The sequence below is a fragment of the Phyllostomus hastatus genome, unplaced genomic scaffold (genome assembly GCF_019186645.2).
Source record: "Phyllostomus hastatus isolate PE091 unplaced genomic scaffold, TTU_PhHast_1.1 phas_scaffold_585, whole genome shotgun sequence".
NCBI lineage: Eukaryota > Metazoa > Chordata > Mammalia > Chiroptera > Phyllostomidae > Phyllostomus > Phyllostomus hastatus.
In genome coordinates, this window is record NW_025334037.1 from 19,258,450 (window position 1) to 19,270,722 (window position 12,273).

Consider the following 12,273-nt stretch of genomic DNA (forward strand, 5'->3'; position numbering starts at 1 on the left):
CTCTTGGAGGTAGTTACAATAGTTACTGGAGGTACCACATCGTACCTCCAATACTGGTTTGCACGGTTGGGCACTTTATCTTAACAACATTTCAGTTTGTTAAGATAACTTGTTTGCACTTGGACACACCCATATTTAGGGAGAAGCCATCTGACTCCTTGGACCTGAAGTAAAGTTTTGTTAGCATGACAGTTTCTGCATTGACCTCTCCTCCAAGCCAAAGAGCTCTGGCAAACGCTTGAAGGTAAAAGCACTCCTGGTCGCCTAGTCTCTGAAATGGGCTTATATGAGCTGCTCTGGACTCCGATGGGCCTTCACTGAACATATACAAGAGCTTGCTTTTGCCCCTGGTGCCCACTCCATCACCCACTCCTGGTGGCTAAGGCCTTTGGGAGACCCAAGGGCCTGTGAAAGCCACACCCCATGAGGCCACATCCCAGACACACCAACACAACCTAATAAAAAGGCTGCCTTTTTATTAAGGCACCCAGATGCCTTACCTATGGGACATTTGGAAACAGTTGGGTTTGGGACCTAAGGTCTACCAATGAGCCGGATGTTGGACGGGGATTCTCTTGTTTCATCGTGGTCTGCTAGGATTCCTGGAGGCAAAGCGCCAAGCTGTTTGCCTGCTCCTGCAGAAGTCCATTTTCTCAGTCATGGCAGCATCTGCAGGAAGGGCCTAGGGAGTCTTAAGACTGAAAACAAAGCACTACCAAATTGCCCAAGTCGCTTCACATATTAACAATCAGGTGCTTTGGGAACTAAAAGTTTGTTTCTTTTTAAAATAAGGTTTTGTCTCTCAAACTGGTAAGTCCCATAAAGGCCTTCTGCCCCCACCAAGGACCCACTCTTCAGAATGGGTTCGGGTAAAAAAGAATCAAAGGCCAAGACTGGAAATCGGATGCTGGGACTGAGACGTGAGGCCGGCAGAGGGGCAGCGGGGCTGTCTTCCTGCCAGGGGCGGGCATGTCTGCCTGTGGTTTTATCCCGTTAGTCATTAATCTTTTATTTGACTGACTCTGCACAGGGAAACCCTGATAGAACTTTCCACAGAGCCATCCATTCGGTTCTTCGTGGGCCGAGCAAACATTTCCCGAGGACCTACTGTGCACCAGGCACCATGCTGGGTGATGAGGATTCAACAGCGAGCAGGCCACAGGGTACCTGCCCCTCACAGAGTTCAGGGTCAAGGAAGATCGATCCTTGAGACACCAAGCCCAGCACAGGAAGGGCTCACCATTCATTCAATGCTTTTTCTACCTCACATGAGCCAGCCCAATAGGACAAAAGTCCCCTTCTTTTTGGAAACATTTAGGTTTAGAAAAGGACAGACTTTGCAGTTTTGTCTTCTGACTAAGCTACACAGCTTTCCTTCCCAATGATTTTTATCCAGTTAATAAGGTGCCCATAGTACCCCACGGGGACAGAGAACAAATCGCCCACTGCCAAGAATCAACAAGCGTTGCAAACCCACACTGCAGAGCTGTCCCCACCAAAGGAAACCCGGAGCCCATACTGTAAGAGGAGGAAAAACCAGTGTGGGAATTATATATGTACTATGCAATCTGAATGAAAACTTTAGGAAACATATACTTTATGAATGAGACCACAGTACACCGAACACTCTCAATTTTGCATTATTTCAGTAAAGTGCCATTCAGAAGGTACTAGATGATTAATGAATGGGTTTTGGTTTTTATTCGGCTTCTGAAATATAGTGCCCTGTGGAGCAACTCAGAAAAGGTGAACCAGGTGGAGCTAGGCTGGAACAGCACTGCTTTGCTGTTTTACTCTGTTTAGCTTAAGTGAACTTGTGGTTGTTTTCTCTTGACAAATTTGCCTATGATATAAAGCATATTGTCTGACTGGTAATTTTCCTTCCAAGGTGTTAGTGGATATTTGTGTTCATGTTTTATCTTTTTTCTAGGTAGAAAAATAATAGAAGAGGGATAACTAGGAATACACTGTAAATACTACCATGGACTGAATTTGGTCTCCCCACCCCTACCCTCCAATTCATATGTTGAAGCCTTACTCCCCAGTGTGTTGAGATTTGGGATGAACAGGTTTAGACCAGGGTCTCGAGGGCGGGGCCCTAGTGATGGGATTAATGTCCTATAAGAAGAAGAAGAAGAGAAACCTGGGCTCTGTCTCTGCCACGTGAGGACACAGCCAGAAGGCAGCATTTACAAGCCAGGAAGAGAGCTCGCACCAGGAACTCAACTGGCTAGCACCTTGATCTTGGACTCCCCCAACCTCCAGAACTGTGAGAAATAAAAGCCTGTTGTTTAAGCCATCCCGTCTGTAGTATTTTGTTATAGCTGCCGGAGCATACCAATACAGATAATATATTCAATCCAGCTTATTTTATTCATGTAAACTGGGTTTTTCATCTTTAAACTGGTTCCGAGGAGCGATTGCCCCCGTGCAAGTGAAACGTGGCTCTCCAAGGGCAGCCACCTGCAGCCTCCTGGCTGCACCTGTGTTTATCTTTGCAACAGCTGCCTTTAACGGCCACAGTGTCTCCTCCCCCCAGAAGGTTTCCAACTTGGATTTTCTTCTGGATAATAACAAGCAAGCTAATAAACGTCAGCCCTGGATGTGAGAGGACAAGAAAGGGGGGAGTGGGCTGTTTCATCCCACATCTAAATCCATGCTGCCATCTGGTGGATCCCACCACGAGACACACAGGAGGATTTTGTGTTAAAGACCAGAAACCTTGATGCAAATTTGCCCCGCAGACCCTAAGGGACAAATGATGGTGCTGTGTGTCAGGTCATGGGCTGAGCAATTGACACATTATGTCAGTTCATTCCCAGAAACCCAGGTGGGGGGGTTATCATGCACTTTTTCTGACGAGTTAAGGGGCTCAGACGGGTTCAGAACCTGCTTTATTAAAAGGACAATTGGATGAATCAATGAATGAACAAATGAGTAAATGAATGCAGGCTTAATTCAGGAGCAATGTTTTTAGTTCTAGAATGTTTATGCTATATTCAGATAAACTCTCAGATGACATTAATAATCTGAGTTTGCAAAGGGACATGAGACAGGCCAGTAAGCCAGGACAAGTGGAATAGGGAAACGGAGAGAAACAACTGAGCAAAAGGGCAGAGCAATTTATAGCCAGAATATAAAAACATCATATCCCTAGAGATAACATCTAGGCCTCCTTGTATTTCAGCTCCAGGCCCAGAAAAGCAGTAAAACCAGTTGGGCAACTCAGACCCAGCTGCAAGGACTAAGGACCCCCTGCCCTGGCACCAACCAATCATTGCAGACCCCAACCCTGAAAGGGGCACACCTGGAAAACTAATGGGTATTCTGCTGAACCCTCCTTTGAGATTTCCCCTTAAAATTCCCACCTGCAACAGAGATAAAAGGCTTTCCTTCTGGGGAGTATCCTGAGCCATTTCCTTCCCCTCTCCTTCTCCTTCCCCCACAGGCACACATCTCCTAAATTCTAAGGATCTCCAAGAGATTTGCAACCAGGGGAGCAATGGGCAGCGGCAGCTCATCGCAGGCTAATCCCCTGCACCTGTCCCCAAGGCCCCCTTGCCTCTGATTCCCCAGTGAGCTAAGGCAGCCCAGCCTGGGCTCTCCTGTTGTTTCCTCTATGCTAAGCCCTTTCTTGTTTTACTGTCTGCAGCTTTAGTAAATGCATCCTCATAGTCACCTGGGCTTGTGCCGTGAAATCTTTCCTACATGAAGTCAAGAACCCATACACTACCAGCTAGCCCTAGGTAGACCCACTCAGGACCAGGTGCCTTGCCTGATAACAGACAGGTGGGGTAGCTAGTCCTTTTTCCTCTTTCCAGGAGAATCATGTTGAATCATCCACTGATTATAAGACCTTTCCTGTTCTGCCTCTGTTATCAGGCAGGTGCCTTGCCTGATAACAGACAGGTAGGGTAGCTAGTCCTTTTTCCTCTTTCCAGGAGAATCGTGTTGAATCATCCACTGATTATAACACCTTTCCTGTTCTGCCTCTCCTCTCCCCCAACCTGTAACCTAGATCAAAGCCAGCTAATGAGTCACTCCATTGTGGACAACTCACATGGCTCCTCTGAGTCCATTAGTACATAAGTTATGAGGAAGCTGGCTGAAAAAGGTAGGAGAGGGAGGCAGGTGCGACAGGTGTATGAAGTGAGAGATAGAAGATCAACCGCCTGGGCTTCTGGTGGCTCCCAAGCCCTGGTGCTAAGAGGCGTGAAACCCCTGAGGAGACATGTGATGTCTTTGTCTGTAGTGGCTTCCCCCACTCCAAGCGCTTCCGGTGGGGCTGCAATCATAGGACCTGGCCACCCATCCCCACCAGGGACACACATGGGCGTGTAGCCCAGATGAGCCAGTCACATTTCCTCTCCAAGGAACGCTAGCTGGAACTGAGCTGTCCAGCGGCAGCTCACCCTTCCTTTCCTTCTGAAGGTCTGGAGGCTTCCCTTTCCTGTTTCTCCTGCATTCGATTCTCTTGCTTATGGACAAAGAACCCTACTGTTGGCCACTCTTGTTATTCAAGTAAGCTAGTCTGAGTGGCCTTCTTTTTCCTCTCCACCCAAAGAGCCCTTACAGTAGTGATTTCTCAGCTGTGTATCACTGATGCATTTCCTGGATTTCTCTCCGGTCACTTTGCCTCCATCACTGCATAGGTACCTTCTTGGCTGTGCTGATGCCCTGGTGTGGACAGGACAAAAAGGACTGTGTGACAACTAAAGCCCTCTCCTTGGGGCACCACCTCCACAGAGGTTGTGCCCTTGGCCTTGCCTGTCTGACGGTGCCTGGGAGGAAAGTGGCCAGCCCTCTCTAGAAAAGAGTCAGCCTGCCTCCCAGCCAGGCTCACTCACCCCCAATCACCTTTGTGAGGCTGAGCTCTGGGCTTTACAAATTCAAGGCTTCTCCCTGCAGCTCATTTCCTGTGGTCCCCACCCTTCCATGCACCAGTAGTTCAACAGTGAAGGCTGTGTCCTCACCACACTGGAGAATAGCACCAATGACTCCCCGCTGGGGGAAGTTTCACATCACTCTACTTGTTGACCCCACCGAACCACCCTGGGAGAGCAGCCAGTGTCTCCATTTTACAGAGGAGGGCACAGACTCAGAGAGGTTAAGTAACTTTGCCAAGGTCACAGACCCGGTCCATTACAAAATCAAGATGCTGTTGAAAGGAAGAGGGCAGCGTTCTGAGGCGCCAAGGTGGTGTTTGCCTGCAAGGAGCCGGGAAGTCTCGCTACGGGGATTTGCTCTCTCCTCCTCTTCTGAGAAGCCAGGCCCCTGCCGGCTGGCGCTGGCTGCTGCCTGACCCCTTTGGCCACAGAGTGGGGCGCAGACTACTTAGATAAGGCAGTGGGAGGTTTTCCTGTCACTCTTGAAATTTGTATTTCTCTGAAGAAAGGGTCATGATATAAATAGCTGGTTCCAGAGACTATCAAATTTCATATTCCATCTTGGGCAAAACAGCTGTCACTGCAGAGGAGGGACTTCAGTCCTCCCCCCTGCAGGCTGTTACCTCTGCCCTACTCTACCCTAATTTCCCGAAAGTGACAGTTGCTAATCAGATTGGTCAGGGTCCAGGACATTCCCTGGGCATTGCTTCCTCAAGGGGCGGGCTTACTCCACCTGCAGAGCCAGTCCACTGAGCTCCCAGAGAGCCCATCACAAGCTGAAGCCTGCCTTCTTGAGCCCTGCCCCTCCTCTTGCCTGTCAGTAACTGAGTGGGCAAAGGAAGCCAGAGGAAGCCGGCAGCTTCGCTGACACCTTCAGCTCAACTTGGAAAGCTCCAAAGCAGCTTCCCCCTTAGCTCAGTTAGAAATGAAGTGGTACTTGGATTCCTTTTTATCTGGTGGTGTACTAGTGATTGTTTAACAACCAAGGGAGGGGGAAGGAACAACTCTGATTTGCACATTTGCCTATTTCCACAATGTGGATACTGCCATTGCAGCCAGTTTCTAGTTACCGATCTTGTGAGCACCGTGGGGGGTGGAGTGGAGGCCACTGGGACTCTGGGCAGGGAGTGGGAAACAGGCCCACACCAGGTCACTCTGTCTCCACCCGAGTTAGGCACTGGGCATTCCTGATGCCCGAGTTATTCTCATCAAGATTCTCCAACCCCTCACTGGGCTCACCAGCCTCAAGTTTTCTGGAAAAGCAAGCATGCTGCTGTAATAATGACCAACCTGGGGCAACGAAAGGGGAGGCGGAGCCCGGAATCTCTGCTAGGACTCCTGAGGGTGGAGGTTGCAAACTCTGGGGGACCATCCAGCCTTTGTTTTATTTGGTCTGCTTTGTTGGGAAACATTTGAATTCATTGCTAAGATTTAGAAAGCAGGATTTTTTATTGGACACTGTGCCCTCACTCCTGGCTGGACGACAGGTAGCTGCAGCTGGTTATCAGTTACCCCCCCCACCCCCCGCCCCAAGTCTGGCAGTGCCCCGCAGCCTGCCAGTCTCCACCTGGCTCTGCACTGTGGGTCAGAGCAGGCCCCACCCCTCAGCCCCTCCTGCACTGGGCTTCAAAGACACCTGACTCATTAGCCACTCCTTTTCATTCTTCTTTGCAAGAAGCCCACACTTCACAAATCCTTTAGCTACAGTTGCTGCTGGTATAGTGAAGGCACAAGGGTGTCTAGATGGCACACTTCAAAATGTTATACTTGATTGAAGATTTGTTTCATAAAATACTTTTTCCTTTACTTGTGTGCATGTGTGGCTGAGATCTCACTCCTGCTCCTCCTCACCTTGGAGACAGCACTTGGCAAGTCGGGGCGGGGTTGGTGGTGGCAGCAGGTGCCCCCTAGACACCTCTCATTAAGCAAGGGGAAAGGGCTGGCAGGGCTGCACTGTCACTTCTCGCTTAGCTGGATTATTAATTACTACAGCCTCCTAACTGCTTTCCCTGCTCCCTTCCTTAGTCTGTTCTCAATCTACAGCACAAGTCAGCCCCTGTCACTCCCTGGCTGGAAACCCTCTAACCACTCCCCGCCCCACTGGGAGTAGAACGCTGAGTCCTTACTGCGGCTGTGAGGTCCGACATGAATGGCCCCTCTCTGCGAGCAGCCCTGCTGCTGTCCTCTCACTCCTCCTGCTCCGGCCATCTGGGCTTTTGGCAGACCCTCACATATCGTAGTGTGCCCCCACCGTCACTCTTTGCACTGGTCCTCGTGCCTGGAGCATTCCTAGGATGCCACGTGTCTATGACCCTCAACCACCTTCAAATCTTGTTTAAATATTACCTCTCCAAGAAACCGTATTTGAAATTCCACCTTGCTTTCCTCTGACCCTCCTGACTATCCTTACCCTACTCTCCATCTTCCCCTTTAGTATGTTATTGTAGCAGTGATTGAAAATGAAAAAAACAATATGCTAATCAAGTAATAATTACAGAATAGGTCGTACTAACAGACTCATAGAAAAAGCATATACTAAAAGCTTCCTTGTGAGTAATTTGTAGGTATTAGCAGGTGCAGCTCCTGCCTGATAGGGAATGACCCTGACAACAAGTCCTGGACAAATGCCAGCAATTCCTATCAGAACCAGCAGAAACGTGTACTGCGTGTCCTGCTGCTGAACACCAGTGATAAAACTGGAGGTAGAGCGATGGAACTACATGATGGCACATGCAGAAGGTGACAGTGAGACCACCCGAGAGCAAAGCTGAGAAACTGCACATCGCCAGAATTTCCTTAGCATCCCCCTGACCACAATTCCCCTATATAACCTGGCCAGCATGCCTGAGATGCTGAGATAGTTTGGAAGGCAGAAGCCTGCCCTCTTTTCAGGTTGTCGACTCCTGAATAAACCCCTTTCCTTCTCAAGCAGTACCTGCCTCGTGAGTTTGACCTTCACGGCAGCAGGCAGTGGACCTGTGGGTCATTCTCCTGATTTCATTATCGTCTATGATACTGTATTATCATTTCCCTATTTATAATATCACCTGTGTCTCCCCCACCTCCAATCACAAGAGCCCAGGAGGGTGCCTGGCACAGAATAAGCTCTCAATAACTACTTCCTGAATATATTAATTTCTAGGAAGGACTGGGGCTTTGACAAGATTATCAAAGAGTTTTGTGGTCCAAAAAAAAAAAAAACCCACTGCAAAACAAAACACTTCCCAAGACTCACACCATTGGAAAACAAACCCACTCTTCCAGTCCTTCAGGAGCCTTTCTGAGCAGGGACACAGTAACAGGACCAAGTGTATATTGCCCTTGGTTTTCCCCAATTCCCTCCTGCCTTGGTAGTGTGGGGAGTCCCCCTCCCCTGGTTTTGGGACCTCCTGAATGCTGGCTAGGCAGCAGCTTCCATACCCCACAAGAGAGCACCCCCCCCTTTCCCAGCAGCAGCACAGAGAGGAGAGAGACCACGAGGTTTACCACGTAAGTGGGCACTGTATGTGGAGTGCAGGCTGGAAGCAACAAGAACAGCAGTAAATACAGAACAGAAAATAACAATCTTTGAAATGACAACAAACAGGACACATTATCTAAGCACTAACGCCTAAGGAGATGGCTACCCGGACTCTGTGGGCAGCTCCTCAGGAGAGAGAGGCTGACTTCTTTCCAGGCTGCCTGGTCTTCAGTCCTTGTAACTTTTCATCTTTCAGCGCCTTCAAGAACTTATCTGCAGGAGAGCACAACAAACTCAGCTGGAGTAGAGATAAGGCTTCTTCTAACACTACTAAAGAAATTATGTGTTCCTTACATGAGCCCCAAACCCATTATGGTTCAACATAGGTGAGGGAAAAAAAAATCCCTGATAGCCAAAACATGTGTAAGTGGAGAATACGTGGTTGAGAAATTCAGAACTTAGAAAAGTCCAAGTTTTCTAAGAACTGTTTCCTTCCCCTAGCTATGGGGAAGGGGGCATTACGAGGTGTATAATGAATTAGGACCCACAGCCACCTAGACCTAAACATTTAGCTTATTTCATAGCCTGCTTCCCAGTGTGGTGGTAGCAGGGGGAGGGGGCAGTTTTACCTGTTTTATGCAATAATGAAGATGCTCTTTCTAGAACCATCTGCCCTCCTCCAGTGGTCAAGTGCTAGCCTTAGTCAGAACAGGTGATGGGAAAGACAAAGTCTGCAGAATAGCCTATGGCTACTGAATGTTCTACAATGCAATAGGTTCTCCAGGAGAACAACTGAACTTGGTAATTTTACTCTCCAACAGGGAGGATTCAGTCTGCTTGCATTCTAAAGGAATCCCACCCACATCAGCATGGTAAAAATGCTGGTCTGCCCTGGTAAAAATCCCTAAGACTTCAGCCCTAAAATCAGATGGCAAAGTCCAGGACCCTGGTGAAAGGGCTACAAGATGGCGGGGGTGGGGGGATGGTCACAGGGAAGCTACCTTATAGCTTTGAGAAGTGGAGGGTCGGGAAGCCCCTCAATGAATGTCCATGGGCCTCCTGGGTCTTGCACAATTCCCATCTGCCCCTTACAGACACCCCAACTGACTTTCACCTACTTCCCCTACCTTCCTTGCGAGGACCCGGGTTTAAGATCAACACTAAATCTCAGGTCTCTAGAGGGAGGGGCTGTCTGGGGTGGGTGGAGCTCCAGGGGTGGTAGTATTACTGTGTAGGAGGTTTAAAGTTCAGGCTAGGGGTGGTGGTGGATGGAGTTCCAGGCTTGGGGCTCAGAGTCCAGATTATGGAAAGGGCTCACAATGGAGTTTGGGACAAAAGGATCCATGGGGAAAGGAGTCGGTTGAAATCTAGGATGGGGGATTGACTTGGGATCTGGGACTCTTGGGTGCTGGAGTCTGAGCCCGAGGCCGCATTGCAGGGAAGGGGATGGGGACATGGAGCCAAGGAGGGAGCCAAAGTAGCTAAGGGTGGGCTCGGGAGGCCCCAGGGAAGTCACGCACAGCGCTGGGAGTCGAAGCCGTCCCCAGTGATGGTGAGCAGCTCCAGCTCCTTAATCCGGATCTCCAGCTCGCACAATTCCTCAGGGTGGGAGGCAGAGGCGAGCCGGGAGGTCGTGGGGCATGGGGCCAGGGGCGAGGCAGCCACCTCGGGCCCCGGAGGCGGCGAGTAGAAGAAGCGCAGAGGCTCATAGGGGATGGAGGCCAGGCCAGAGGGCCAGGGCGGGGGACAGGGACGCTCGCTGGGGGGACCCAGGCCGGGTGGTGGCGGCGGAGGCATCGGGGGCGGAGGCATCGGGGCCGGGGACGCCTGGGGCAGGGACCGGCCCCCCGCCGCCCCGCCTGCCTTCAGCGGCACAAAGAGCTTCTTCCAGATGTTGAAGTCGCTGAGAGGGGACGAGGAGATGCCGCGGTCGTAGAGGGAGGGGAAATAGAGGGGAGGGGCTGGCCGCTGACTCATCGTGGGGCTCTGGCGGCCGCGCCGCCCCTTCGGCATCTTTTGAATGGGAGGCTGCGTGGGAGGAACCCCGCGCCGGGGTACTCGCGGATGCCTCGAGTAGCCAGGGTTCTTAGATTCCATAGACCACGCCCGGAGGGAGCGCAGCCCCTCCCTTTTGCCTTAGCCCCGCCCCTAACAGGCGGGGTTCTAGGGTCCGATCGGCCACGCCCCGATTGTGGCCCCGCCCATTGACGGCTGGCCGGGCTGTGGAGTGAATAAAGGGAGTGCGGTTTCCGCTTCGCAGAGCTTTCTTCTTACTCGCTGGACCACAGCACCCCTACTCCTCCTGCCTGCGGCCTGGTAGAGCCCTCAATTCCTCCCACCGCCCCAACTTCCACAAGCCTCGCTCCCGAGCTGTCACAGCCTAACACGACCTCACACAAAAGCACGAAACAGAGAGCTGGCCAAAACTGTAAGAGAAAAACTTCCTTCGGTCGGAACTCTCCTTTTATAGGGAGGGAAAACATCCTCCCTTACGCTCCCGACCCCTGCCCCAGCCGCCTTCGTCTACCACCTCTCCACACAAAGAAGTTTGGGGAAATGAGTGCTGACTTTTCATCCTCTACAGACAAGAGGGCTGATTGAGGATGGCTGTTAGAGCCAACCCATGTTTCTGCTAAGTTTCCGTGTTGTGGGAGATTGTGGAGAAAGCGGCCCTGGTATAGATTTGTAGTAGATCTTAAGGAGAGTGTCTTCAATGAGATGCAGTTTAGTTCTCTTCCAAACACAGTCATGATCAGAAGCTATTAGGCAGCAAACTAACCACCAAAAGGAAATTCTGCTGAACCTACCCCCAATAGCCCACACCCTTTTTCCAAAAGAGACTCCTTTCCGTAAGTAGCCAGTATTAGTCAGACTGAATCCGAACCTACCCCCAATAGCCCACATCCTTTTTCCAAAAGAGACTCCTTTCCATAAGTAGCCAGTATTAGTCAGACTGAATCCGTCAATGCTGCAAATGAACAAAGATGGGTGGGATGAGTTCAGGCTGCTGCCAGTCAGGATCTGAGTCCCTACCAGCTCCACTAGCAAATGCTGTACGTGTGTGTGGGTATAGCAGTAAAGGGAGCCAGATCTTTGAGTAAGCTGTTTGACTTCTAAGTCAATTTTCTGTACAATAGAAACAAGAGAACCAGTCTGCCTCATACAGTTGTTTGTGATGACCAGACAGAAGACAGAACAGTGTATGTGAAGCACTTGGAAACTCGGAAAGTCTGTCCAAATATAAGGGGCACCTATCTCCACGGAGCATCTTGTCTGACACTGAGAAGTTCTTTCTTCCCATATTTAGCTGGACCCAATCCAAGGATCCTATAAGGCTGAGCATATAATAGGACTCAATACATATTTGGGAACTTAAAAAAAATTATTTTATTGATTGATTTGAGAGAGCGAGATCAATTTGTTGTTCACTTGCATTCATTGGTTGATTCTCACGTGCCCTGACCTGGGACCAAACCCACAACCTTGGTGTATCAGGAGAATGATCTAAGCAACTAAGCAACCCAGCCAGGGCCTATTTGGGAACTTTAAAAACAGTGTAATGGGTTGTAGGAACTGAAAGGGATCAGAATATACCACCCCAAAACATGCCCCTTTGGCACAAACATTATTTTAAGTTGAAGGCAATTGAGGAACAGAAGACTTAAGAGGAACTCTCTGTCCTCTCCCTTTCTGCCTAAAAGCTGGGCACAAATTTCCCTTTTTAGAGGCACCATCCATTCCAGGAAGAGGAGGAGTTGACTTGTCACTGGAGATGCCACTGACTTGAGTCTGTATAACAAACTTTACTAAACAACCCTTATCTTCCATACATTCCCCCCATATATTTTCCTTCCCACAATTTACAAGCCCTAGAAGCCCAATCCCCTTTTCCATTGTCTCATCATGGGTCCACAATTCATCACCCTT

The 12,273-nt window shown here is 49.9% G+C and overlaps 1 protein-coding gene across 1 annotated transcript; it reads right to left on the reverse strand.

Moving 5' to 3' along the window:
- Nucleotides 1–8,388: 8,388 nt before the first annotated feature.
- On the reverse strand, nt 8,389–10,359 carry CUNH11orf91 (chromosome unknown C11orf91 homolog). The gene is made up of 2 exons (XM_045825815.1): nt 9,867–10,359; nt 8,389–8,619 (listed from the first exon to the last, which is right to left on the reverse strand). The coding sequence occupies exons 1-2, from the start codon at nt 10,357–10,359 to the stop codon at nt 8,534–8,536; spliced, it is 579 nt and encodes a 192-aa protein (XP_045681771.1). The 3' UTR covers nt 8,389–8,533.
- Nucleotides 10,360–12,273: the final 1,914 nt, after the last annotated feature.